Below are 25,648 nucleotides of genomic sequence, written 5' to 3'. Positions count from 1 at the left end.
TTTTTGTCTCCTTCTTATACACCAACATCGCCTACTGATTAAGTATATAGCCGTACTGCTCACTTTCATTCCTTTTCCTCGATCAGTGCTGACACTCTAACTATCAAAAAGTGTCATAAATGATAGTTTACTGTAGATATCAGGTTTGACTGTTATACTATCATAAATGACAATTGTTATATTCCGCCAAAAATGAAACAATGCTTTTTGCTTTTTATTTACTTTATTTCATTACGTTTTTAATTTTGTACGTGATAACGGCATACGCGTTTCTTATTTGTTTAAAATAAATAGTTTTATAAGAATTCGACTTCAGAATGCTCAATTTAAATTCAGAAAATAACAAAACAACAGAATAGCGCTTTCCTCATGCGGAAACACATTTAAAAATGAATCACCACTAACCACTATTATTTTTCGCGTATCAATTTTTTGAGTGAGCTCCATACATTCCGACATCTTTTGGTATTTTCTAATATTATTTTCGATTTTTTTTCTTTTAGCATGGAGCTTTGAAATGCTCTCTTTTTCATTTTTTAAACTTATTTTTTATATGGTTTTCGTCGGTTGAAAATGGCGGAATTTAAAAAATAACAAAACAACCGTGATAATCATTTGATTGTCATATGACAGTCAGTAGTGACAACATGATTAAATCGGATAAACTGTTCTCGCATACATAAAATTCCGTTGAGAAATATGTATCTGTCTCACATGCATAATGGTATCTGCTGTATGTTCTTTTGTTCTGTACCAGGTGTCCGAAGCTTTCCCAGTTTGAGTCCTTTTTCATGATTATAGGCTGTTGTTGGGAACATGCGGACATGCGTGAGCGATCAAAGGAACATACATAAATTTAAGTATCAATGTTTACGTCATCGCAGGATCAGCATTGTCAATTACAAGTGTGAGTGTATTAGTAAAACTATCAGCGTTTCTTGTAGGGTTGTTGGCTAAACAAAATCCATCTGTTTCGGAATCTACAAATTATCTAGATAATAAAATAAAAAAATAAAAAAAAAATTTTTTAGTTAAACGGTTTTATTGAAAACAATACTTACATGAAGTAATAATAATACTAAAAGCTAGAAAATAACTAGGTAGGTCCTACGTACTAGTCATCACACTCCTCATCAATCTAGGGCGTTGATCAGACGTGAAATTTCTAAAAATGTGAGGCGTGGCATAACGTGATTAAGGTTCAGTTGGTTTTACTTATTACTATCAATAGAAATATGACGCGTCCAACGCTTTTATTTAATTGTCTGATCAACGCCCTAGATTGATAAGGAGTGTGATGACTAGTACCTAGGACCTACCTAATTATTTTCTAGCTTTTCGTATTATTATTATTTCATGTAAGTATTGTTTTCAATAAAACCGTTTAACTTAAAATTTTTTTTTTAATTATTTTATTTAAATTACTTTTTAAACTTAAATATAACATTACTTATTGCTTCATTACATGAAATTTCATATATGAGTACGCTCGTGCGCTCGTGCGTGATGTGATTGTGTAAATTTTTTTTCGCAATACTTGCAACTGAAAATAAAAAATCTCTTCGTATTTAAATACGAGTAACCTTTTTAAAAATATATGTGTATTATACACACCCATAAGGTTTCTCTCCTGTATGTGACATAACATGCACTTTCAATACGTTCGAATAAGAAAAGGCTTTACCACATGTTTCGCAAACGTATGGACGTTCCTGTGTATGAATTCTAGATTTTGATATAAAAAATTAGCACAAAATGTATACTTTTTTCAACACAAGTACATACCGCTGATGTTTAATACATGTAGAGGGATCCGCAAAAGTGGAATCACAAAATTTACATTCGAAAGGACGATTGCCTGTGTGCGAATTCATATGCCGCGTTAATTGTGGCGTTTGTGAAAATCGTTTGTGACAAATTCTAGAAACAAAAATGAAAAGATATTCGGTTCGGGTAAAACAGCGCATAATAATGTACCATCTACACGTGCAAACGTATATGTCTTTTGCCATAACTTTGGCTTCTAACGGCATAAAGGGCTAATTAAACTTCCTTAACCCAAACGCCATAGTCGTAACCATACCCATATCCATAACCATCTCCAATGTGATCGATTAATGGTGCCGTAGCCTAAAAATCGTGGAAATTTCATAAAAATGAAGAAAACGCAAAACATTACAAACATATTCCACAAAAAATAAGTCTCTTAGTCATAAAGTATCCAAAACAATGAATAAAATCTACAAAAAGTTATTAAATTGACCAACTGAAATATTTTTAGGTTATGGATATGGCGAGAAACCAAAAACCAATTGGTTGGCTATGGTATGGTTATGGCGTTAGCGTTATGGTATGGCACCATTAATCGATTACATTGATTTCCATAAGGTAGGTTCGATCAGCTGTTTTATCTGGTTATGGTTTATGGTTATAAGTCACCATAAATTAGCCCTTAAGGCATTACAAATATACATAGATATCGATTACCTTGAGAACTAAAAATAATTTTTAATAATTTAATTTAATTTTTAATATAACCTTGTATTTTGAGACAATAATTATTAAACTTACCCGATTTTGCATCATATCTTTATATTTTTGATGCTGAATGCGTAAAACCTTCGAATAGATCTCAGAAGTCATTTCCCAGAGTTTGGAGACGAATCTCGAAAATTTACCCGATACGAGTGTTCATTTTTAACGAATTTTGGCCACTCCATTTTAGAGCTTCCTTGTAGAGAAGGCGGGGATAGTTGATGATAAAAAATTGATCCGAAAATAGGCTTACTATATGTTTTAGAGGTCGCTGAACATGATGTCTGTCGTCAAGTTAGTCCTTATTAAGAAAAAACACTGTATTTAAAATGCCTTCGTGGCTAACAATATTTATTAATAATAATAGTTGAAATAAAGTGAGACTGTTATTTGTATAGATTTATAAATTTATGACATTTAAATGCATTAGCGCATTACCACGTTACCGAATTGGTGCTTTCTCTGAGTTCAACTGACTGTTTTCATTCAAATGGCTCAGTCGCATTCAGAGTTGTATTTGACAGGGTTGATATGTCTACGTATGTACGAAAAGTATTGCATGGTCTGGCAATCCAACGGCTGAGTCACATTCTAATCGACATTCCACCCCCTGGTGAATTCTCTGTGGGATTCACAAACTCTAAGGCGGCTAGCTTTGATGACGGACGTTTTATGATACCGTGACTAGTTTGTACGTTGGCGCTTCTGACTTGCCCGTCCTTAGCTGTGATGACGTCTAGTACGCGACCTGTTCGCCACTGACTTCGAGGCAAGCTCGGATCGCAGATGATAACAAGTTGTCCTGGCTTCAACGGTGAGGTTTCCTCTTGCCATTTTTGACGCGTTAACAACTGTGGCAAATATTCATTAATCCACCGCTTCCAGAAGCGGTCCTTCAAATTCTGTGAGATCTTCCATTGCTTTCTTAAGCAGATCTTCGTTTCGGATTCACACGGCGTCTGGGTTGAATTTACACATCCCAACAAAAAATGATTGGGAGTCAATGGCTCCTCGCTGTTTGGTGATAATGGAATGTCGGTCAAAGGACGGCTGTTGATTATGTTCTCCGCCTCTATTAATACGCTGCGGAAGGTTTCTAGACGTGGAGCTTCTTCTTTAAGTACTCGCTGCAATATTCTTTTAACACACTGAACAAGGCGTTCCCAACAGCCACCAGCTGAGGGATTAGCTGGACAGTTGAAGTTCCATTCTATGCCTACTTTGGACACCTCCTTTTGGATTTGGTCAAAATCAAAAAGCTGGCGGTCATTCTTCAGCTCACGTTGAGCTCCGATGAAGTTAGTGCCATTGTCGCTTCTGAGGCGAACTGGTACACCACGACGATTAACAAAATTTCTTAAACAAAGTATAAATGCATCTGTAGATAAGTCCACAGCAACCTCTAAATGCACCGCTCTGGTCGTCAGGCACGTAAACAATGCTACCCATCTCTTTTCCTGACGGCGACCAATAGCGACTAGAAATGGACCACAATAATCCACACCCGTGTAAGAGAAGGGTCGCACATATGGCGTCAGACGGTCAGGTGGCAACTGACCCATCAATGGCACGGCTGGCTTGGCATTGGCACGGATACAGAGTGGACACCTCTTCTTTACTGCAGCTAATAAGGAGTGAGCCCTGGGTATCCAGAATCGCTGCCGCATTTCATTTATCGTAAGTCTACTATTCTGGTGGTGGTTCTTCCGGTGAAAGTGATCTATTACCAGTATGGCGAAGTGATGATTACGTGGAATAATTATTGGACGACGTGCTGAGTCGGGTAGGCAATATGCGGCATCGATGCGCCCATTGATACGTAAAACCGCATTCGTGTCTAGCATTGGTGTCAACTTAAACAATGAACTGGACTTCGGTAGACACTTCTTAGCTTGAAGTAAGTCGATCTCGGGTTTATAGAATTCGTACTGAACTTGTCGACATAAAGCAATTTCGGCGTTCCTCAATTCATCAGACGACATCTCACCTGAAAGTCGTAGCCTAGACCTGATGTTGGTTATAAAACGTAATATCCATGCAACTACTCGTAGGGATTTCCCAAGTGTGGAATATTTGCGAACATCTACTAGAGAAATAACATTAATGACATGCAATGACATTTTCTTACGCTCTTCCTTTTCGAGTAGATCATAGTGCAAGTGTGTAGGTTCGACTAGCCAAAATTCCTCATTTTCATACAGGAAAGCGGGGCCTGTTATCCACCTTGAACTAGACGAAATTTGCGTTTTCATTTTTGTGGCTTCATCTGCTATGTTGATTACTGTCGGAAGCCATCGCCATTGATTAGCATCTGTACTTGACAAAATTTCTGAGATTCGACTGGCTACGAATTGTTTAAAATCTCTTTTTATTGATCGGATCCAAAGCAACACGGTTTTGGAGTCACTCCAGAACGTGACACTATGTATACCTCGGTCTAGACATTTTTCCACTAACGTCCTGAGTCGGCTGCCCAGGACTGCAGCTTGTAGTTCCAAACGTGGTACTGTTGTCTCTCTTTTCGGTGCGCATCTTGATTTGGCGGCCAAAAATTTTACTTGTATATCGTTAACATGTTTAAGTCGCAGATAGACCACTGCAGCGTAAGCGGCTTCACTGGCATCTACGAATATGTGTAGTTGCAATTCCTCAGCGGTGGAGTATGCGGGCGAATAGCATCTTGGAACTGAAAAATACTTGATCTCTTGGAACGATTTCCACCATGCAACCCATTGTATGTTGAGACTGGATGACAGTTGTTCATCCCAGTCCATTTGTTGTTTCCATGTATCTTGCAAAATTAGCTTGACCCCGACGGTAATGTTGGCCAGAAAACCGAACGGATCATAAATGGCCATAGCTAATCCCAACAATTCACGTTTCGTTGACGGCCTACTGCAATCGATAACCTCGCGCGGTATTTTGTGGAATCTGAAATGAAACTCCAAAACATCATCTCTGGAATTCCAATACATACCTAAGACTTTATCGGTTGTGGGCTGACGCTCCATGGCCACTACATCGGAAGTTGTGATGGCTCCCTGGTTTAGTTCACACTGAAGCTTCTTGCAATTGGAGATGAAGTTACGCAAATGGAATCCAGCGGCCGCATTTATTAAGACAGCTTCCTTGACTACCTCTTCGGCTTCTTGTGTATGATCAAAGCTGGCGACGAGATCATCCACATACGTATTTTCTACGATAGCCTTTGCACCTCGGGGCATCCTTTTCTTGAAACTATTGGCGTTGAGATTCTTTATGTATTCGGCACAACAAGGCGAACATGCAGCACCGAATATCATTGACGACATGACATACACTTGGATCGGTTGAGACTGGTCGCCATTTCGCCACAGAAAGCGTTGTGATTGTCTATCCTCAATACGGATCTTTACTTGTGAGAACATTTCTTGTATGTCGCCAGCTACTGCGACTTGACGTTGACGAAATTGGAACATGATGGCCATTAACGGCTGAGCCTGCTCTGGCCCCTTCAATAGTACTGAGTTCAATGACACATTCGATGTGGATGCTGCAGCATCAAATACTATTCGCAGCTTATGTGGCTTGTGAGGATTTACCACCCCAAAATGTGGTAAATACCACGTTAACGGGCCTTCAACTCTCAGTTCTTCGATTGTTAGAAGCTGAGCGTATCCCTTTCTTATGTATTTGTTCATCTCAGCAATGTAGCTTTCGGCATATTTATTATCTTTAGCCATTTTGTTTTCCACCTTTATGAATCTACGCTTGGCCATTTCGCAACTTTGTGGCAAATTAATGTTATCTTTACGCCATAATAAACCTACTTCGTAACGCTTATCAATGTATTTCGTCGTCTCCTGCAGAATTCTTCTTGCTCTTAGATCATCGTTGCTCTGAAGCGGCACAGCTGGCCTCTTCACTACTAGGCTGTCCAAACTGAAATATTTTAGTGCTTGGAAGCTCCATGGGATGTGTTGGCCCATAAGCAACCCAGCCCAACTTAGTATTTACAGCTATTGGCCCATTAGGGTCCGAACTAATTATATCTTTAGCTACGCTTAAGTGACTGTTATCTAAACCGATTAACAAAGTTGGTTTGACGGTTGTGTAATTGGGCATGGGCAAATTACGAAGCTGGCTGTAACAGTTTCGATCAAATGTCTGTGTTGGCAGATCTAACTGTTTAATAGTATGCACATTTTTTAACTGAAATGAATCGTCTCGTCCCTGTCCTTGTATTTGCAAGTTCACTACCCGTGACTGCTCTGTTATTTGTTTGTTATTGTACCACTGCAAAGTGAGCGGCAGATTACGACCTTTTATACCCAAACTGTTGGCGATATTTTCTTCGAGCAGCGTTATCGATGAACCCTCATCAAACATGGCATATACTGCTATACTTTCTTTGGGACCTGTAAGAATTACTGGCAATATTTTGAATAAACACTCACCATGTTGGTTATCGCGGCAATTCAAGAGATGTTTATCATTGTGGTTAACTGAAGTTGTCATTGACTCGACCTGCGTATCAGAAATAATCGGTTGATGCAGGAGAGGATGGTGCATACGCTTGCACTCCTCCAGTCCACACTCACGCCTGGATCGGCATTCACTCAAGCCATGACCTCTTTGAAGGCAACCAAAGCACAAACGGTTGTCCTTTACTAATTTCCATTTGTTATTCAAAATAAGTGCCTTAAATTCTGGACATTCACTTAATTTGTGCGATTGTTTGCATTTTATGCAGTATTGTGACCGCTGTTGTTGCTCATCAAGATCTGACTCATTACTGTATAACACCCTACGTGAAGAATTTGTCATTGGGCGGCTGGACGATAATTGCATTCCTTGACGGCTATTCGTTGATGATTGTGGCTGAGCTGCACGTAGTGAAAACGCAAACATCGATGGCATGAGGCTTACAACTTTAGCGATATCCCTCAACCAATCGGCGAATGTCTGTAGACTTGGATGTGATGATGCACCGGCTACGTACCGAGACCACTCAAACTGTTTGGAAGCTGGCAGCTTGAGGACTAGTTCCTCCAGAAGCATTGGGTTATACAAATGTTGTTCACACTGAGATGATTTTAAAAAGGCGACAATGTTCTGAACTTGATTGGAGAAATCCAAGATTTGTTCAAGATGACTGTCAGTTATATTCGGAAATTGTTGAATTTTCCTCATTTGTACTCGAATCAATAATTCAGGTCTTCCAAAATTAAATTGCAATTCTTCAATGACCTCTGGCACGTTATTAGGGTAAATTAATAAAGATGATACAATGCGTTTTGCATTACCTTGTAATGCTCTTTGAAGCCTCATTAAATTTTGACGATTGTTGTACCCAAACTCCCTAGTTGTATCATGGTAACAAGCACTGAATAGAGGCCAATCCTCTGAGTTACCATCAAAGTAAGGAAGCGGATACAATTTAGCAACTATATTATCTACATATGAAATCACGCCATTGTGTGAGACGTTTGACGATTGTGGCAAATACTGTGGACGTTGTGTGCCCGGCGAAGGTATATTCATATTTACTATACCCGAATTTGTATACGTTGGTTGCAAGTGCAACTTGTTCTCCATTAGTAATTTATTTGACTGTTCTGCTGTTTTTTCTGTGGCTGCACGAGCGATTCCATTTCCCTGTACTGGCTCTGCTGACGCTGACGCTGCAGCGCTGTTGCTATCACCCATTCTGATTGCGCTACGAATTTGTTCGTTGTCACGGCGAAGTTCATTTACTTTGTCATTTAATAAGTTTATGCTTGCTAACAATGCGCCAATATGTTCCTGAGTAATTACAGAACTCGCTGCACAATCACCGTCTGTTTTCATAGGAGAATTTTCAACTATTGTATTATTTAAGCTTGAATGATTGGACATTTCTTCTTTTTGTGTATTACTTGTGTATGATTCTTTTTTGTTTTTCTTTGTTTTGCTTCTTGTACGCATTTACAATACTTATATACTAAGTGTGAACGAGACGACTATACTATTTATGGCAACAAATAATTTGTGTATTTGACGGCGACTAAAAAATAAATTGACGGCGACTAAGAATATTAAATTCAACTGACGAGTTCACTGAAACTCTTTAAACTGCGAACGTTACGCACATCGACTGCTACTGAAGCTGACGGAGGCAGAATCCACTGTTGACTCTGCTGACGGCAATATTTGTATGCTTACGAATTCACTGAAATTCGGTGTTGTTGCAACTTAAGCGAGACTTACTGATGCTGCTACTGAAGCAACTAATGGTGACATGTACATATGTGAGTACTCTGACTGCGATCAAAGCACGACGATTCCTGTTAGCTGCTACTGAAGCAGATATATATATTTTTAAAGCGAAATATGATGCAATGTTGGTCGAAATGTATTCACCAATGACGATTTATTACAAATGCGTGTTAAATTTTGTCTCACTAACGCAGAAAGCAATTCGGTAAACTTAAATGTCGTCAAGTTAGTCCTTATTAAGAAAAAACACTGTATTTAAAATGCCTTCGTGGCTAACAATATTTATTAATAATAATAGTTGAAATAAAGTGAGACTGTTATTTGTATAGATTTATAAATTTATGACATTTAAATGCATTAGCGCATTACCACGTTACCGAATTGGTGCTTTCTCTGAGTTCAACTGACTGTTTTCATTCAAATGGCTCAGTCGCATTCAGAGTTGTATTTGACAGGGTTGATATGTCTACGTATGTACGAAAAGTATTGCATGGTCTGGCAATCCAACGGCTGAGTCACATTCTAATCGACAATGTCGTTATTAGTTTTTCTCTACAACCAATATATCTCGCAAAAATCACGAAAAATTGATCAAAAAATATTCAAAAAATTGGAAATTATCACTTTGAATGCCAAAATAAAACTGTTTAAAAATTTTGTTTTCCAACATGTGATACCGCATAATGTAGGAAATTTAAAGAGCTTTCAGATGCAAAAAAGCCGGCTCATTTTGAATCAACTCGCTTCGATATATGAGCAAAATACTTAAATTATCCTAATATGAAAAATAGTAATATTACGTGTAACCGGGTCAATGACTTTGGGAATTGACTCTTGAGGTTAATTCTAAGTTTTTAAACTTTTAATTCGTTAATAATTCCGATATTGTATTGTTTTAATTATTTTTGAAGTTTTCTAGAAAAAAGCACGACACGATTACGCTGAATTTCTAGAGCTATCACTCTAGGTGATCGCAAAACCGGTAGATTTAAAAATAACAATTAGAGCAGGGGCCCTATTCAGTAACAATGAATTTTAAAATGTACATTTTTCTTTCATACAAATTATAAGACGAAAAAAAGTACATTTTAAAACTCAATAGGGCGCCAGTGCACCGTGCCCGATGGATGGCGCGAGTAAAAGTACGTCCACACCGGTAACGAAATAGCAAAGTTGTATAACAATTGTTTTAAAACAATTGCAACTTGTTGTACAACAATGTTATATAATTCCTTTGATCTATACCGACAACCTCTAGGTAACATGAAACCTGCTATAAAAACAGAAAAAAGTTTCACAACATCGTGTTATACAACATTTTTCGGTTGAATTTCTAACAAGTTACATAACATTGGTTATATAACTGTTTGTAACACGTGCTGTTACTGATGTGGACACACCTTAATATACTGTTTGAAGATCTACATTTTCCGGGATTACTCTCACTTAATGGAGAACGAGTTGTTTGCTTTGCAAATTTTAATTTTTTTGACATTTACAATACTGGTTTACGTGTGAACTACCTACCCACGCTCCAGAAAACGACATCCGGCTCTTTCAAGCGATCTACAATTATGGAGATAATGTGAATGAAGAAGTATACGATGTAGCCTTAAAGACATTCCTTGGCCATACGTGGTACCTGAATGAGCTCACAATTCGTTTATCTTTTTTGATTCGCGTTTGAGTATCGCCCTGAAAAAAGTATGGTAAGGGCGTTTGAGAAGTCAAGAAACGAAAGGCTATCGCCGCGCCGTGGCTCTGGAAGATATCCGTGAATTAAAATGGATGAATTGATAACCTCGAGGACCCTCAAATTCTTTACTCTGGCCGGAATATCGAAGGATTTTTGAAAGAAAAATCCTCTGGCATGAGCGCGAGATAAAGGTTATCTTTTGGGCTTGGAAGGAGTGAAAATTTTCAGAGTGACAAATGATGTGGCACAACGTTTTGTAAATCTGTCAGAGAATCTGAACGGGACACTTAAAGTAACCGAAGAAGGATATCAGAATCTCATTGCAAACGTTGATTTCAATAAAAAATTGTTTCCCAGTTTCAAAAAGGGAAAAGTGTTTGAAACTCTGAAAAAATTTAAGTGATGACTTTTGGAATCTCTTTATTTGTAATAAGCTTGAGTGATTTAAACTATAGTTAGCGCGGACGGAGAAATTTTTGATTTTTTTTTAATGGGAACTTTGATGAATATTGTTACATTTAATTTTCAAATTAAAAAAAAAAGTTAAAAAAATATCGGAATTATTAACGAATTAAAAGTTTAAAAACTTAGAATTAACCTCAAGAGTCCATTCCCAAGGTCATTGGCCCGATTACGTAATGCTACTTTTGCTCTTTCGTATTAGGATTATTTAAGCATTTTGTTCATATCTCGAAGTGAGTTCAAATTGAGCCAGCTTTTTTGCATCTCAAAGCCTTTCAAATTTCCTACATTATGCAGTATTTCATGTTGGAAAACAAAATTTTTAAACACTTTTATTTTAGCATTCAAAGTGATAATTTCCTATTTTTTGTACATTTTTTGTAATTTTTTCGGGAATTTTGCGAGATATATTGGTTGTAGAGAAACACTAATACCGGCGTCGTGTTCAGCGACCTCGAAATCATATAGTTAGCCTATTATTGGATAAATTTTTTTATCATCAATCAAGCTCTAAAATGGAGTGGCCAAAATTCGTGAAAAACGGGCACTCGCATCGGGTAAATTTTCGAGATTCGCCTTCAAACTATGGGAATTGACTTCTGAGACCTATTCGAAGGTTTTTAGCCTTCAGCATCAAAAATATAAAGATATGATGCAAAATCGGGTCAGTCTAATAATTATATTAAATTTTAAAAAAGTTATTTTACTTTAGTCTGAATTTTTATTTTTAAAAGTATGCATTCGTTTTTAATTTTTAGTATACAAAATTGTATCTCTTTAAAAGAAAATGTCAGCTAATTACAAAAAATTCGTTATATTTGTATTTAGTTTGTACAAACTTTTACCAATTGTTACTGAACGTCATTCGGTGAGACCATAGTGTACTATTGTATAAATTGCACCGAGAGAGCGCAATTTTGAGATTTTATTTGGATGGAAAATTGCAAATTCGAGCTGGGAAACAAGCACGAAAACATATTGTAACGAATTTTACTTGCAAATCCTCTTATTTGCAATCCTCTGCTAAGTTCGAATCACTAAACTGTTGAATAAATAACTCCAATTTGTAATAATGCAAAATGGCCTTTATTAAAGTACTTCACAATAACACTCAAACTGTGCGATGAATAGCTTGCTTAATCACCAAACTGATTGATAGCTCAAATGAAACTCTACTATTCAAAATAATACTGCGCTTGCTCGCTAGATAGCGTCTTAGTCGAAACTGCTTGACAACTCAAATCAAACTGAATTCCAGCGCCTCTACAATTGTCGCCTTTTATACTCTTTGATTTCAACCTTCGCATCTTCTAGGCGCTTCCACAATCTACTAGTCCAGCAGCTCTCAAACTTCTCAGCTGTAACTACAATTGCACAATTTTATAGTTTTTCTCATTGCATACTTATAGGAGTATCTCAGATATATGCACGTATTTGTGCATTGACTCTCCGCTGCTCGTATACGTACATGGTACATATGTGTAGACGCAATTATATTTTTTCGTTTATGTAGATACATAATGATTGATCTATGGATGTGAATTCACGTCACTGCTTAGCATCGGCTTAGAGATGGCAGCACTCCTTAGTTTTGCTAATATTCGTAACAATATGATCGAAAGGGCGTGTTTTTTTACAGCTTTAAAATTTTTTCTGCTCGCTTAGAAAACAGTTTCAACCGGAAAACAAACACAGATTAAGGGCCGGTTTTTAAGAGATGGTTAAGCTAAGCTTAAACTAAGTTTTTTTAAACACCCGCCAAATTTAAACTAATAGGAGTTTTTCAGTGACGGATTTAAGCCCGCCTTTGGGGTAGGCTTTGTTGTACGGAAACATGGGTTTTTTTATCTAATATATAAAATTCTTCTGTCATGGTTTTAGAGGCTTAACTCCTCCGAAAAGGCTGAACCGATTGTCATGAAATTTTGTGAGCATATTGGGTAGGTCTGAGAATCGGCCAACGTCTACCTTTTTTTCGCTATTTGCCTAGGGTACCCCTAGAATGTGTTTATACAATATGGATATCAAATGAAAGCGGTTTATGAGTGCTATAGTACAGGATAATTTTCATACCCCTGGGTGACTAGGGTCTGGAGATATAGGCCAAAACGTGGACCCGGGTACCCCTAGAATGTGTTTATACAATATGGATAACAAATGAAAGCTGTTGATAAGTGATTTAGTACAGGATAATTTTCATACAACTGGGAGCCTAGGGTCTCGATATATAGCCCAAAACGTGGACCCGGGTACCCCTAGACTGCGTTTATACAATATGGATATCAAATCAAAGCTGTTGATGAGTGCTATAGTACAGAATAATTTTCATACACCTGGGTGACTAGGGTCTCGAGATATAGTCCAAAACGTGGACCCGGGTACCCCTAGAATGTGTTTATACAATATGGATAACAAATAAAAGCTGTTGATGAGTGATTCAGTACAGGATAATTTTCATACAACTGGGAGGCTGAGGTCTCGAGATATAGCCCAAAACGTGGACCCGGGCACCCCTAGAATGTGTTTATAAAATATGGATATAAAATCAAAGCTGTTGATGAGTGCTATAGTACAGGATAATTTTCATACCCCTGGGTGACTAGGGTCTCGAGATATAGCCCAAAGCGTGGACCCGGGTACCCCTAGAATGTGTTTATACAATATGGATAACAAATGAAAGCTGTTGATGAGTGACTTAGTACAGGAGAATTTTCATACAACTGGGAAGCTAGGGTCTCGAGATATAGCCACAAACGTGGACCCGGGTACCCCTAGAATGTGTTTATACAATATGGATATCAAATGAAAGCTGTTGATGAGTGCTATAGTACAGGATAATTTTCATACAACTGGGAAGCTAGGGTCTTGAGATATAGCCCAAAAAGTGGACCCGGGTACCCCTACAATGTGTTTATACAATATGGATATCAAATGAAAGCTGTCGATGAGTGCTATAGTACAGGATAAAGTTCATACAACTGGGAGGCTAGGGTCTTAAAATATAGCCCAAAAAGTGGACCCGGGTACCCCTAGAATGTGTTTATACAATATGGATATCAAAAGAAAGCTGTCGATGAGTGCTATAGTACAGGATAACGTTATTCTCAAAATTTTCTCCATTCTTTGAGAGATTTTGAGAATTGTATAGTTCTCAAATGATTATCCAGAACATTTTTTCAGTTGATATCCTACATTGTATATCGAGTTAAGGTGGTACCACCAAAGCCAACAGATGTTTATTGTGAGAAATATTCACCCGGTTGGCAGGAGTAATAGTCTAAGAGCCCGTGACTGCCAGACCTTCGTCATTTTATAAAAGTTGAAATTTCGTCAGTGCATACTTCCAACTGAAGCAGGATCGTGTTATAAAATATGAAGAATGTGTTTATAAAATATGGATATAAAATTAAAGCTGTTGATGAGTGCTATAGTACAGGATAATTTTCATACCCCTGGGTGACTAGGGTCTCGAGATATAGCCCTAAACGTGGACCCGGGTACCCCTAGAATGTGTTTATACAATATGGACAACAAATGAAAGCTGTTGATGAGTGACTTAGTACAGGAGAATTTTCATACAACTGGGAAGCTAGGGTCTGGAGATATAGCCCAAAACTTGGGCCCGGGTACCCCTAGAATGTGTTTATACAATATGGATATCAAATGAAATCTGTTGATGAGTGTTATAGTACAGGATAATTTTCATACAACTGGGAAGCTGGGGTCTCGAGATATAGCCCAAAACGTCGACCCGGGTACCCCTACAATGTGTTTATACAATATGGATATCAAATGAAAGCTGTCGATGAGTGCTATAGTACAGGATAAAGTTCATACAACTGGGAGGCTAGGGTCTTAAGATATAGCCCAAAAAGTGGACCCGGGTACCCCTAGAATGTGTTTATACAATATGGATATCAAATGAAAGCTGTTGATGAGTGCTATAGTACAGGATAATTTTCATACAACTGGGAGGCTAGGGTCTCGGTATATAGCCCAAAACGTGAACCCGGGTACCACTAGAATGTGTTTATACAATATGGATATCAAATGGAAACTGTTGATGAGTGCTATAGTACAGGATGATTTTCATACCCCTGGGTGACTAGGGTCTCGAGATATAGGCCACAACGTGGACCCGGGTACCCTTAGAATGTGTTTATACAATATGGATAACAAATTAATTTGATGAGTGATTTAGTAGAGGATAATTTTCATACCCCTGGGTGACTAGGGTCTGGAGATATAGGCCAAACGTGGGCCCGTGAAGGCCTAGACAATGTTTTTACATTGCGGGTATCAAATTGAAGCTGTTGATGAGGGCTTTAGTACAGGGTAGTTTTCATACCTATTGGTGACTAGGGTCCCGAGATATAGGCCAAAACGTGGATCAGGGTAACACTAGGATGTGTGTTTATATTATGGGTATCAAATTGAAGCTGTTGATGTGTGCTATAATACGGAGTAAGTTTTACACCAATGAAAGCTGTTGCTGAGAGCTCTAAAGTTCATTGTGATATTCGACTTAGTCGCATCAACCTGGCAAAACTGATAAATATGCATGCGAAGCCGAAATAAAGACAAGAATTAATAATAATAGACTGAGACTGAGACTCGGAGTGGGACTGGGACTGAGACTCGGAATGGGACTGGAAAAAAATACATACCACCGTCTGGGACTGGCAATAAGAGATGAAGAAGAAGGAGAAAAACTTGTGAGAAGAGAAAAGAGAGAAGGAGACTGAGAAAGGGAATGAAACGAAGATGGAGATGAAGCAAAAAAGACGGAGGGAGGTGTGAATAAAAAGATTAGGAAAAAGTGTAGAGGGGTAGGGCAGAGTTAGATGGAAAAAGCTTATTAAAATGTATGCAGATAGGCCAAATTTAGGGCAGAACAACGTCTGCCGGGTCTTCTAGTTATCTATATAATTTGTAGATGCGGCAATAGCTGGATTTTTTAGCCCAACAAACATAGACAAAATATTTTTCCACCCTTAGTTCTGGAGCTGATATCCAACATCATTCTCCAATCACTAACCAACTTTTGAGAAATTTCGTAAAACTTGTAGTTCACGAGTCGATCTCTAACGTTATTCCCAAAATTTTCTCCATCTTTGAGAGATTTTGAGATTTGTATAGTTCTCAAATGATTATCCAGAACATTTTTTCAGTTGATATCCTACATTGTATATCGAGTTAGGGTAGAGTTCAAAAAAAAAAAAAAAATGTTCTCCAAGGTGGTACCATCAAAGCCAACAGATATTTATTGTGAGAAATAATCACCCGGTTGGCAGCAGTAATAGTCTAAGAGCCCGTGACTGCCAGACCTTCGTCATTTTATAAAAGTTGAAATTTCGTCAGTGCATACTTCCAACTGAAGCAGGATCGTTGGTCTATTATAAAGCTTGAGTGGCTTTAACTGATATCGTGCATGGACCATGACAACAGCAACAGAAGCGGCTCTGGGAGTGTTCGAGAGAAAAGTTCTTCGAAAGATTTATGGACCTCTACACGTTGGCGATGGCGAGTACCGAAGAAGATCTAACGATTAGCTGTACGAGCTATACGCAGACATCAACATAGTCCAGCTAATTAAAACGCAGCGGCTGCGCTGGCTAGGCCATGTTATGCGAATGAAAGATGACGATCCGGCCAGGAAAGTGTTTCTTTCGGAACCAGCCTATGGAAGCAGAGGTAGAGGGCGGCCGCAATCCGTTGGAAGGACCAGTTGGAAAACGGTTTAAACTCCCTTGGTGCGACCAATTTCCGCCGGTTGGCAGAGAGAATGAGCGACTGGCGTGCCTTGTTGGACGGCCCTAACCGTTTAAACGGGTAAGCGCCAATTAAGTAAGTAAGTAAAGTTGTTAGGCGCAACCGTCTCAAGGGTGGTGAATCCTGTGGAGCCGAATCGTTCATCTGAGCTATCGTTTGCAATATAGAATAAAGTCATAAATTCTTTCAGAGAATAAGTTTTCATAATGGCAAATTCGTGCTGTATTCTGATTTGGTTTTGCCTTTGCAATATACCACTAGTGCTGTACTACAACAGCTGGGTAATAAATTTAAAAATTTTAAGATTAAATATTTTTTTTTTTAATATATTTAGACTTACTCGCATTCGTGTGGTTTCTCTTTGGTGTGCAATTTTAGATGTAGCGTCAATTTGGCTTTTTCATTGTAAGAATTACCGCAATAACTGCATACATAATTGTTTATGCCTCTTTTTGAATCTGCATTATCTTTAGCTTTATTTCTGTTATATTTTTTGCTCGCATCCGCAGTTCTTTTTTTACCGCGCTTTATATTCCTACTGTTGCTCTCAGGATCACATTCTTGTTGTGTAATCCTTTCTGGGTGATTTGTCATTTCTGGCTGCTGTTTTTTTAAATTTTCAAGTTCTTGCTCAACATCAAGTAATTTGCTATTACCAAGGTGTGTCTCCGAAACAAGCGTTTCATCGTGGTTTAAATTTTCAAATTGAGATTGTGAATAGTACGTCAGTGCTTCAGAGTTTCCTGTTGAATTTTCATCCAAAAAGTTCATACCATCGTCGTCGTCTTCGAGTTCAATAAACTAAAACCAAATTATATTAAGCACGTTGTAATATAAAAATAACAAGAAACGCGGTTATCATGTACAATAAGCTCTCTTTGGTAAGGATTTGTTTTATAGTTAAAATCAAATCAACATGATTTGGGGTTTAGTTCTATTATCGGAGAGACTACATTTTCAATAACTAAAGGCCTTTACTAACTCATTCGAAAGGTATTTCTTCTTTTATAAGAAGTCTCCTCCGAGGGTATAAATATTATACCCGGCATTGATTTTTAAATCGTCGCGGTAGAATGCCGCAATAAAAGCAAGCCTATCAACCATTGCAGTGCAGGAAAACATTGGCTCAATGGACTCAAAAGCCACTTATACATACCATACCGAAAACGCATAAACGCTTTGCAGCGTTTTTTCGCTTTACCACTTAACAGTGCCATAATGAGCCTGATGAATAAAAAATAAGCAATTTCTAGTAAGCAATTGCTTATTAGCAAAAGCAATTGCTGAAAAGGCTATTGCTTGAACTAATAGCTTATTAGCAAAAGCAATTGCTGAAAAGGCTATTGCTTGAACTAATAAGCAATTGCTAATTATTATATGAATAAGAATTTTAGGCACCGCTGCTTTTTCTACAAAGTTTAAGCTTTTACTTGAAGCAACACATATATATATGTTGAAAAAAATTAATAAAAGTTTATTTAGTTATATTTGTTAAAATATTTATTTAATATATTTATATTAATTTTTATTTAACATTTTTGGTATACTGTTTTGTAGCCCAAACAATTATTAAATATTAGTAAATATTTCAAATTCCATCACAAAGTTGCTGCGTTAAAAGTTCTCGCTTTTGCAGGCCCAATTGCCTCATTACGTTGTTATTCATAGGTTCGGCTGGAACCTGTTCGAAGTAGTGGGGCTCTCCCGCAGTTCAAAGGGTTCATCTTTTAAAAACTTTGCAATATTGTGCAAAACAATGCAACAAATTATAATTGAAGGGGTTTTTTTCAATCTTACTGCGAACTTTGTATTGTAAAATCGGAAACCTTGCTTTCAATTGTCCAAAACATCGTTCAATTACAACTCGTTCTCTGCAAAATAGTTTATTGTAGTGCCGCTGTTGAAGAGTTATTGGATTCCTCCAAGGTGTCATAAAAAAGGGAGATATACCATAACCATCATCTCCAAGAAGTAGCACGTTTTCTGATGAGTTTTGAAGTACATCATAAATGTCCGAATTTTTAAAAATCCTGCTGTCATGTACGGAGGCTGGCCACTGGCAATCTACACTTGTAAATATTTCTTTTTCAATACAAGTTGCCTGCACGTTTATGCTAGTAAAGCCCTTTCTGTTGACGTACTCGTTACCGAAAGCTTGTGATTTCGGAACTCGAACATGTGTGCAGCCTATCACTCCGATAAAATTTGGAAAAGAGTACACTTCCCTCCATCCATTTTTTGCAGCAATCATTTCCCCGCCAGACTTTGGAAATTTAATTCACACATGTGTCTTCTTTAAAACTTCACTCATTACTAAATTAAAAGTTTTGGATACTGTAGTTTGATGAGCTCCAACCTCTCCTGCTACGCTATTTTGATAGCCCGGATCGGAAATTGTGCGCAGGAAGATCTTCATCTTTTCAAATGCTGATAACGCACCTCTTCGTTTTTCGCAAGTTTCGTCCAAAAAATAGGTGCTCAACCACTTTACGTTCTCACGATTGAATCGATATAGCTTCCGAAAGTCTTCATTATTACATTCCCTTCGCACATTATAGTGTTTTCTTTTACGAATAGTCAAAAACTGCGCCATAGTTAAATGTTGCGCGAAGGAAAATCGAATAAAAACTAAATTACAAAAAATTTAGCATGGGGTAGAGCAGCCTTGAAAAATCGTAAGCAAATGCTACCTAAAAATAGCAAATGCTTCATTTATGTATTCATTCGGAATTCTGGAATTGCTTATAGAAATAAGCAAATCCTGAATGAAAATAGCAGTTGCTTTTAGAAATAGCAAATGCTTATAAAAAAAGCAATCGCTTGGATTTTTATTCATTGAAATTTAAGGAAAAGGTCAAAAAAAGCAATTGCTTTTTTTTATTCATCAGGGCCAATATAACAATAAAACACAATGTCATTTTGATGTGAGAAAGGGTTCTATGTATATCCGATAAGGGTTACGGTTAATCAGCCTCTGTCAAAACTTCATAGGATCACTTAAGTTAGAAAATAGGCATAAACACTCCTTCAAGCACTTCATTATGCATTTATATAATTTCAAAAATGTTATCAGTCTACCAAATGGTATTCACGAAATATCGAACAATTGCAATGGACCACTTGTTGTTGCTGTAGCGATAAGGACACTGTTGTTGTTGTTGTAGCAATGTTTCGCCGCACCTAATAGCTTCGACCGATCACAAATTGTCATCAATATCCTCTAACGAGAGTCCAAGGAAACTTGCTGTTTCGACAGGGGAGGACCATAATGAAAGGGGTATTAGAGGCGTTGGTTCCACATTACAATTAAAGAGATGGTTGGTGTCATGTGGGGACACATTGCAAGACACTTGTAAATAAGGTCGCGGATGATTTAGACGGTGATAATGCCAGGTTTCGCGAGGCGAAAAAACTGGCGAGATTAGGGAGGTAGTCGTTTTTTCGCATCCGACAGCACTTTATGGCCAAAGGCGATGGAAACTTTGTCATTGTGCCTAGACGGATTCGATAGGGACTCTACAGTGGACCAAAGTTTACCAACACCGGCAGAGAGGTTACAACCGCTTACGTGCTCCTCCCATTTCGCCCGCTTGTGCTCATCCACAAGCAATCTGATACGTTGGTTTATATCCCTTATTTAAGGGTCGCCGGGATCGAGCTGTCTTATAAGGTCACGTTCTCTCGCTAAACTTGCGGCCTCTGCCGGGAAGTCGGGCCGAATTTCGGGAATTCCACCGGCGGGAATGAAACGAACCGAGGCGGATTCAATGACCTTGCGGAAAGCACGCTCCCCTTGGCGGGCATCAGTTGAAATAGGGAGGGCAGCAAAGCGGTTGTCTGTAAAGGATTTGTATTCGTCCCAGTTTCGTTTTTTAAAGTTAATGAAAGTGCGTTTTTCTGCGACGATGAAGTCAGCGGGACGCTCGAGCGAAATAAGTATAGGCAGGTGGTCGGATGCCAATGTTACCATCGACTGCCAGTTGACGCAGTTTACGAGTTCTGCGCTCACGATTGAAATATCCGGCGAACTGTGACAGCTTCCTACCATACGTGTGGGGACGTCTCCGTTTATAGTGGAGAACTTCGTTTCTTCTATTTGATCCGCTATCATCTCACCCCTACTGTCCACCCGTAAGTTTGAATGCCATAGATCGTGATGGGCATTGAAATCGCCCAAGATAATGCGATTGTTTCCAGTGAGTACACCGCTGATATCAGGGCGGTATCCACTGAGGCAACATGTGACAGGACGGATGTAGATGTTGATGATTTCTAGATTTGCATCACCATACCGGACAGATAATCCTTGACGTTCTAAGACACTGTCCCTGCGGTCTATGTCGGGATCAAATATATGATATTGCACAGTGTGGTGTATGATAAACGCGAGGCCGCCTCCATTTCCGCTCTCGCGATCTTTTCTGTGGACATTATCCCCAGAACAGGTCTGCATTGCAGATCTTGCTGTGAGTTTGGTCTCTTGAATCGCAGCAATGCGGATGTTGTGCCGTTTCATGAAGTCGACTATCTCCGTGATCTTCCCAGTTAATCCATTACAGTTTAACTGCAGAATTCTGAAGTGTATAGGGGGAGACGTCGTCACTCTGGAAGTAAGTGACGGGTGACTACGCCTGGGTTGTGGAAGGCCAGAACGCGATTGCTGTTGAGGCCCTGGGACTAGACTCCTTGGGTAGGCATTGGGGTACCCGGTGTATTTGGGTATGCGGCCTGGCAACATGGCGCAATGAAACACGTCAGGGAGTTGCCGTCGCGGAGACCAGAACATCTAGGAAAGTGGCACCGTCCATGGCAGGAGCTGCATTGGGCGGATGTCGCAAACGTATATATTCTGTGCTGGCAAACGGTGCAAAGGGAGGTAGCGACTAAGAGTCTGTTTCCCTGACCTACACAATTGCTGCCGGATAAGAGGGGGGAAGAAGACGGTGGCAGGCGCTGATGCTCGGCATTGCTCCGGACTCTACTACGGAGATTGTGGGTATGAGTGGGAGCAGCCGTGTGAGTTGGTGGCGCCGTGGGGCGCGAGCAACAGCGGGTACTTGTTGTGGCTTGCTGAGCAGCGGGGCTGCTGGAAGGTAGCGGGGGGGGGGGGGGGGGGGGGGGGGGGCGCTAAGGCGCAGACTACGAGACGTCTTAGGACGTGAACAGCAAGGAGCCACAAAAGATTTATAGAAGTTACGTGGACGTCTGGTTTTGGGGTCTAGCCCAGAACAACCTGTCCGATGCAACCATCCCTTACACGAGACACACTGACAAGAGTATGACCGTCCTAAAAAGATTCTTTTCCGGCAGATGCAGCAAAGCCTTTTCTCAGGACCGGGGTCAGGAGACGGACCCGGATTGGGTTCGATACATTCCCGGTGCAAGAGAATATGGAGCAGTCCCGCTGCAAGGAGCTGCTGGGAGGATGACAATTTGTGGGAGGTATGCATCAAATTAAATGGGGTTACATTGAAATGGCAGTCCTTGGTCAGAAAAAATCCCGAGTCGCTCCGGTACATGGAACCGACGGCCTTGGGAAGCGCGATAATTGTTCTAATGCGATTAGGACACTCCCCGAAGGCCTTGGCGAGTATTATCGAGTTGATGCTCCTTTGCCGAATGCAGATCCGGTACGTTCCGGTACCAAGCCCGATCATCTCGGGAACGATTTGTTATGACCACATGCGATATTCTAGGCCATACCGCCCTCCCACCCCTAGATCCATGAGGAGTTCGGAGTCGCCAGAGCCTCGGCTATTAATGAATCAGGATTCGCCACGGATAGGTGAGGTTGACAATTGGGCTTGGAGAAGCTATATATTTCTCTGGCAACCTGAAAAGGTTGCGCTACACAACGCCTTTAATCTGGTATTTTAGTCGCCTCTTACGACAGGCATACCTACCGCGGGTATATACAACCCCCTAACCCGCTGGGAGTACAACGGACCGCTTGTTGTTGTTGTAGCAATAACCTTGTTGTTGTTGTTGTTGTAGCGATAAGGTTGCTCCCCGAAGGCTTTGGGGAGTGTTATCGATGTGATGGTCCTTTTCCGGATGCAGATCCGGTACGCTCCGGTACCACAGCACCATTAAGGTGCTAGCCCGACCATCTCGGACACGATTTATGTGGCCTCATTAAACCTTCAGGCCATCCCCTCCCTCCCCACCCCCAAGATCCATGAGGAGCTTGGGGTCGCCAGAGCCTCGTCTGTTAGTGAAACAGGATTCGCCGCGGATAGGTGAGGTTGACAATTGGATTTGGAGAAGCTATATATTGCGCTGGCAACCAGAAGGGTTGCGCTACACACCCCTTGAATCTGGTATTTTAGTCGCCTCTTACGACAGGCATACCTACCGCGGGTATATTCTGACCCCCTTACCCGCTAGGGCAATAACCTTAATGGTGCTGTGTTACCGGATCTATATCCGGAAAAGGACCATCACATCGATAACACTCCCCAAAGCCTTCGGGGAGCAACCTTGTCATTACAAGAACAACAACGGACCGCTTCGAAACCTGCTTTACAAATTTTAACTTCCGTTTTTGTATTCGCGATCATGGGTGCAAAACGTGTCTTTGAGCATCCCTCCTGATTTTTGGAAGCTTATTACGAGTATAATGCTGTCGTATAGAATTACCGGAAATAAGATGGGCTTCAAAAACTGTAGATAGCAGTGTGTTATCCATTTTATCATGCACATATTCAAGTTGTATTAGATGTAGTTATTGCACCGGACGTTGACAAAAATAACTGCCACTTTATCTAACTTCCTATTTATCAAAAAATTTGGCAACGCTTAATAACAGTGTTTAAGCGACTTAAACTATGAACATTTTTCGTTCGTTTGTTTCAGTAGCCATTGAGTGTGCTTGTAATTCTCAACTGGTTAGTGAAATATTCTAAAGACATAGTTTGAGTTTTTTAATTAAAATCGAGGTTCTTTGGATGGTGTGCTAATACATCAGAGCCCAGTGCTCGCCTCCATATCACACTTTGAAGGGGTTCTTCAAATAGAAGATGAGGTGGCTCATTAGAGCGAAACCTCAGAGTGCCCAACTCTCGCCCCAAATTAAATAAATAGAGGTTTTTCTTGTAGAAAATGGGGTGCCAATACCTCAGAGCCGTCCCGTGCTCGCCTCCATATCACATTTTAAAGGGTTCTTCAAATAGAGGATGAGGTGGCTCAGTAGAGCGAAGCCTCAGAGCCCCCCAGTGCTCGCCCCCAAATTAAATAAATAAAGGTGTACTGATGCTATGCATCCTCCCATAACTTAAATACACCAATAACACTAAAACTACCCAACTCAATAAATGGAATACATTAAATCAAAAACCCCATAAACTCAATACAGTCCATTAATAATAATAATTTATAAATTTAAAAAAAGGAATGCTTGGTGGGAGTTGAACCCGCAACCCCGGGCGTTTGGTCGGGTACGTCAGCCACTGTGCCACGACTCATACGCTTACAAGCACATAAAATTACTCATTTATAACTCTTATTAAACTGCTCGTCCTCAATTGCCCAAAGCTTAGACATGGTCCTTCGAGCCGGATCACTGGCTCGTATGGAAGTTTCATTAGACGACTAAGCCGTCTAAGGGGGGAGTATGTTTAAGCGACTTAAACTATGAACATTTTTCGTTCGTTTGTTTCAGTAGCCATTGAGTGTGCTTGTAATTCTCAACTGGTTAGTGAAATATTCTAAAGACATAGTTTGAGTTTTTTATTAAAATCGAGGTTCTTCGGATGGTGTGCTAATACATCAGAGCCCAGTGCTCGCCTCCATATCACACTTTGAAGGGGTTCTTCAAATAGAAGATGAGGTGGCTCATTAGAGCGAAACCTCAGAGCCCCCCAGTGCTCGCCCCCAAATTAAATAAATAAAGGTGTACTGATGCTATGCATCCTCCCATGACTTAAATACACCAATAACACTAAAACTACCCAACTCAATAAATGGAATACATTAAATCAAAAACCCCATAAACTCAATACAGTCCATTAATAATAATAATTTATAAATTTAAAAAAAGGAATGCTTGGTGGGAGTTGAACCCGCAACCCCGGGCGTTTGGTCGGGTACGTCAGCCACTGTGCCACGACTCATACGCTTACAAGCACATAAAATTACTCATTTATAACTGCTCGCCCTCAATTGCCCAAAGCTTAGACAAACAGATTTTCTATGATGGCAACGCTATTAATAAATTTTATACAAAAATATTTTCGAAGGACGTTTTTTACCTGAGCGTCATGTGGCGCTAACATATTTTCATCTGCTGCGTCTACACCAACATCCTCGTCATCCCCTATTACTTCAAATACATAACCGTGTCCTGTGTGCTGCTCAGTATCGTCTTGTTCGTCCAGTATCTCCAGGGTTTCACTAGGCTCTGTTTCATCCGTAGGGGTTTCTATATCATTTGTATTATCCACAACATCCTTCATTGGCTGTTCACTTCCTTGCATTTTTATTGTCGACGCTGCCACAGAATGCAATTTGATTAATTCCTGCCATTGTTTGGCGGATGATTGACAAAGTTTGCGGAATTTCTTCGCTGCTTTAAGAAGTAATAAACATCTTTCACATATTCGATCAGCGCCTATTTTGGTATTGTTTAGCTAAATTACAGAATAGGTATTTAGTTAAGAACGTATTTGGTCCTTTTCTTCGATTAATACATACTGAGATTGAGCCAAAATCTGCTATTTCTGCGGGCAAATCATTTGTTATGCCGTCATGACCGAATATAGGGAACATTTCTCTGTCAGAGGTTTTTAAACATATATGGCATATGATCCATTTGTTACTTTTGTTTTGCATTGCAATTTCTAATGTTTTTTAAACGCGATTATAGACGTTATAAAATTATACACTTTTTTGGATTTTGGAAGTAATGAGATAGAATAGTTGGCAATGAGCTGTACCGCTGACTTTCGT

At 39.5% G+C, this 25,648-nt stretch overlaps 1 protein-coding gene across 2 annotated transcripts; it reads right to left on the bottom strand.

Moving 5' to 3' along the window:
* Window positions 1-972: 972 nt before the first annotated feature.
* On the bottom strand, window positions 973-25,648 carry LOC137253061 (zinc finger protein ZFP2). 2 transcript variants are annotated; one of them, XM_067789384.1, is made up of 7 exons: window positions 25,394-25,648; window positions 24,952-25,329; window positions 17,043-17,503; window positions 1,786-1,920; window positions 1,615-1,725; window positions 1,466-1,543; window positions 973-991 (listed from the first exon to the last, which is right to left on the bottom strand). In XM_067789384.1, exons 1-6 carry the CDS (start codon window positions 25,529-25,531, stop codon window positions 1,474-1,476), a joined length of 1,293 nt encoding a protein of 430 aa, XP_067645485.1. In that variant the 5' UTR covers window positions 25,532-25,648; the 3' UTR covers window positions 973-991; window positions 1,466-1,473. The 2 variants fall into 2 exon arrangements, with proteins under 2 accessions (XP_067645485.1, XP_067645477.1); XM_067789376.1 differs by lacking the exon at window positions 973-991 and having other exon boundaries at window positions 1,181-1,543.

Source organism: Eurosta solidaginis, chromosome 1 (assembly GCF_040869045.1).
Source record: "Eurosta solidaginis isolate ZX-2024a chromosome 1, ASM4086904v1, whole genome shotgun sequence".
In the NCBI taxonomy this organism is placed as follows: domain Eukaryota; kingdom Metazoa; phylum Arthropoda; class Insecta; order Diptera; family Tephritidae; genus Eurosta; species Eurosta solidaginis.
This window is presented reverse-complemented; position numbering and strand designations above follow the sequence as displayed.

Bases quoted from the DNA above. Each gene is read 5' to 3' on its own strand.
- LOC137253061 (XM_067789384.1), bottom strand. From the start codon at position 25,531: ATGCAAAACAAAAGTAACAAATGGATCATATGCCATATATGTTTAAAA. The intron at 25,330-25,393 runs GTATGTATTAAT...TCTGTAATTTAG, and splicing joins CAGATTTTGGCTCAATCTCA to CTAAACAATACCAAAATAGG. The intron at 17,504-24,951 runs GTAAAAAACGTC...ATTTGGTTTTAG, and splicing joins TAGCGCCACATGACGCTCAG to TTTATTGAACTCGAAGACGA.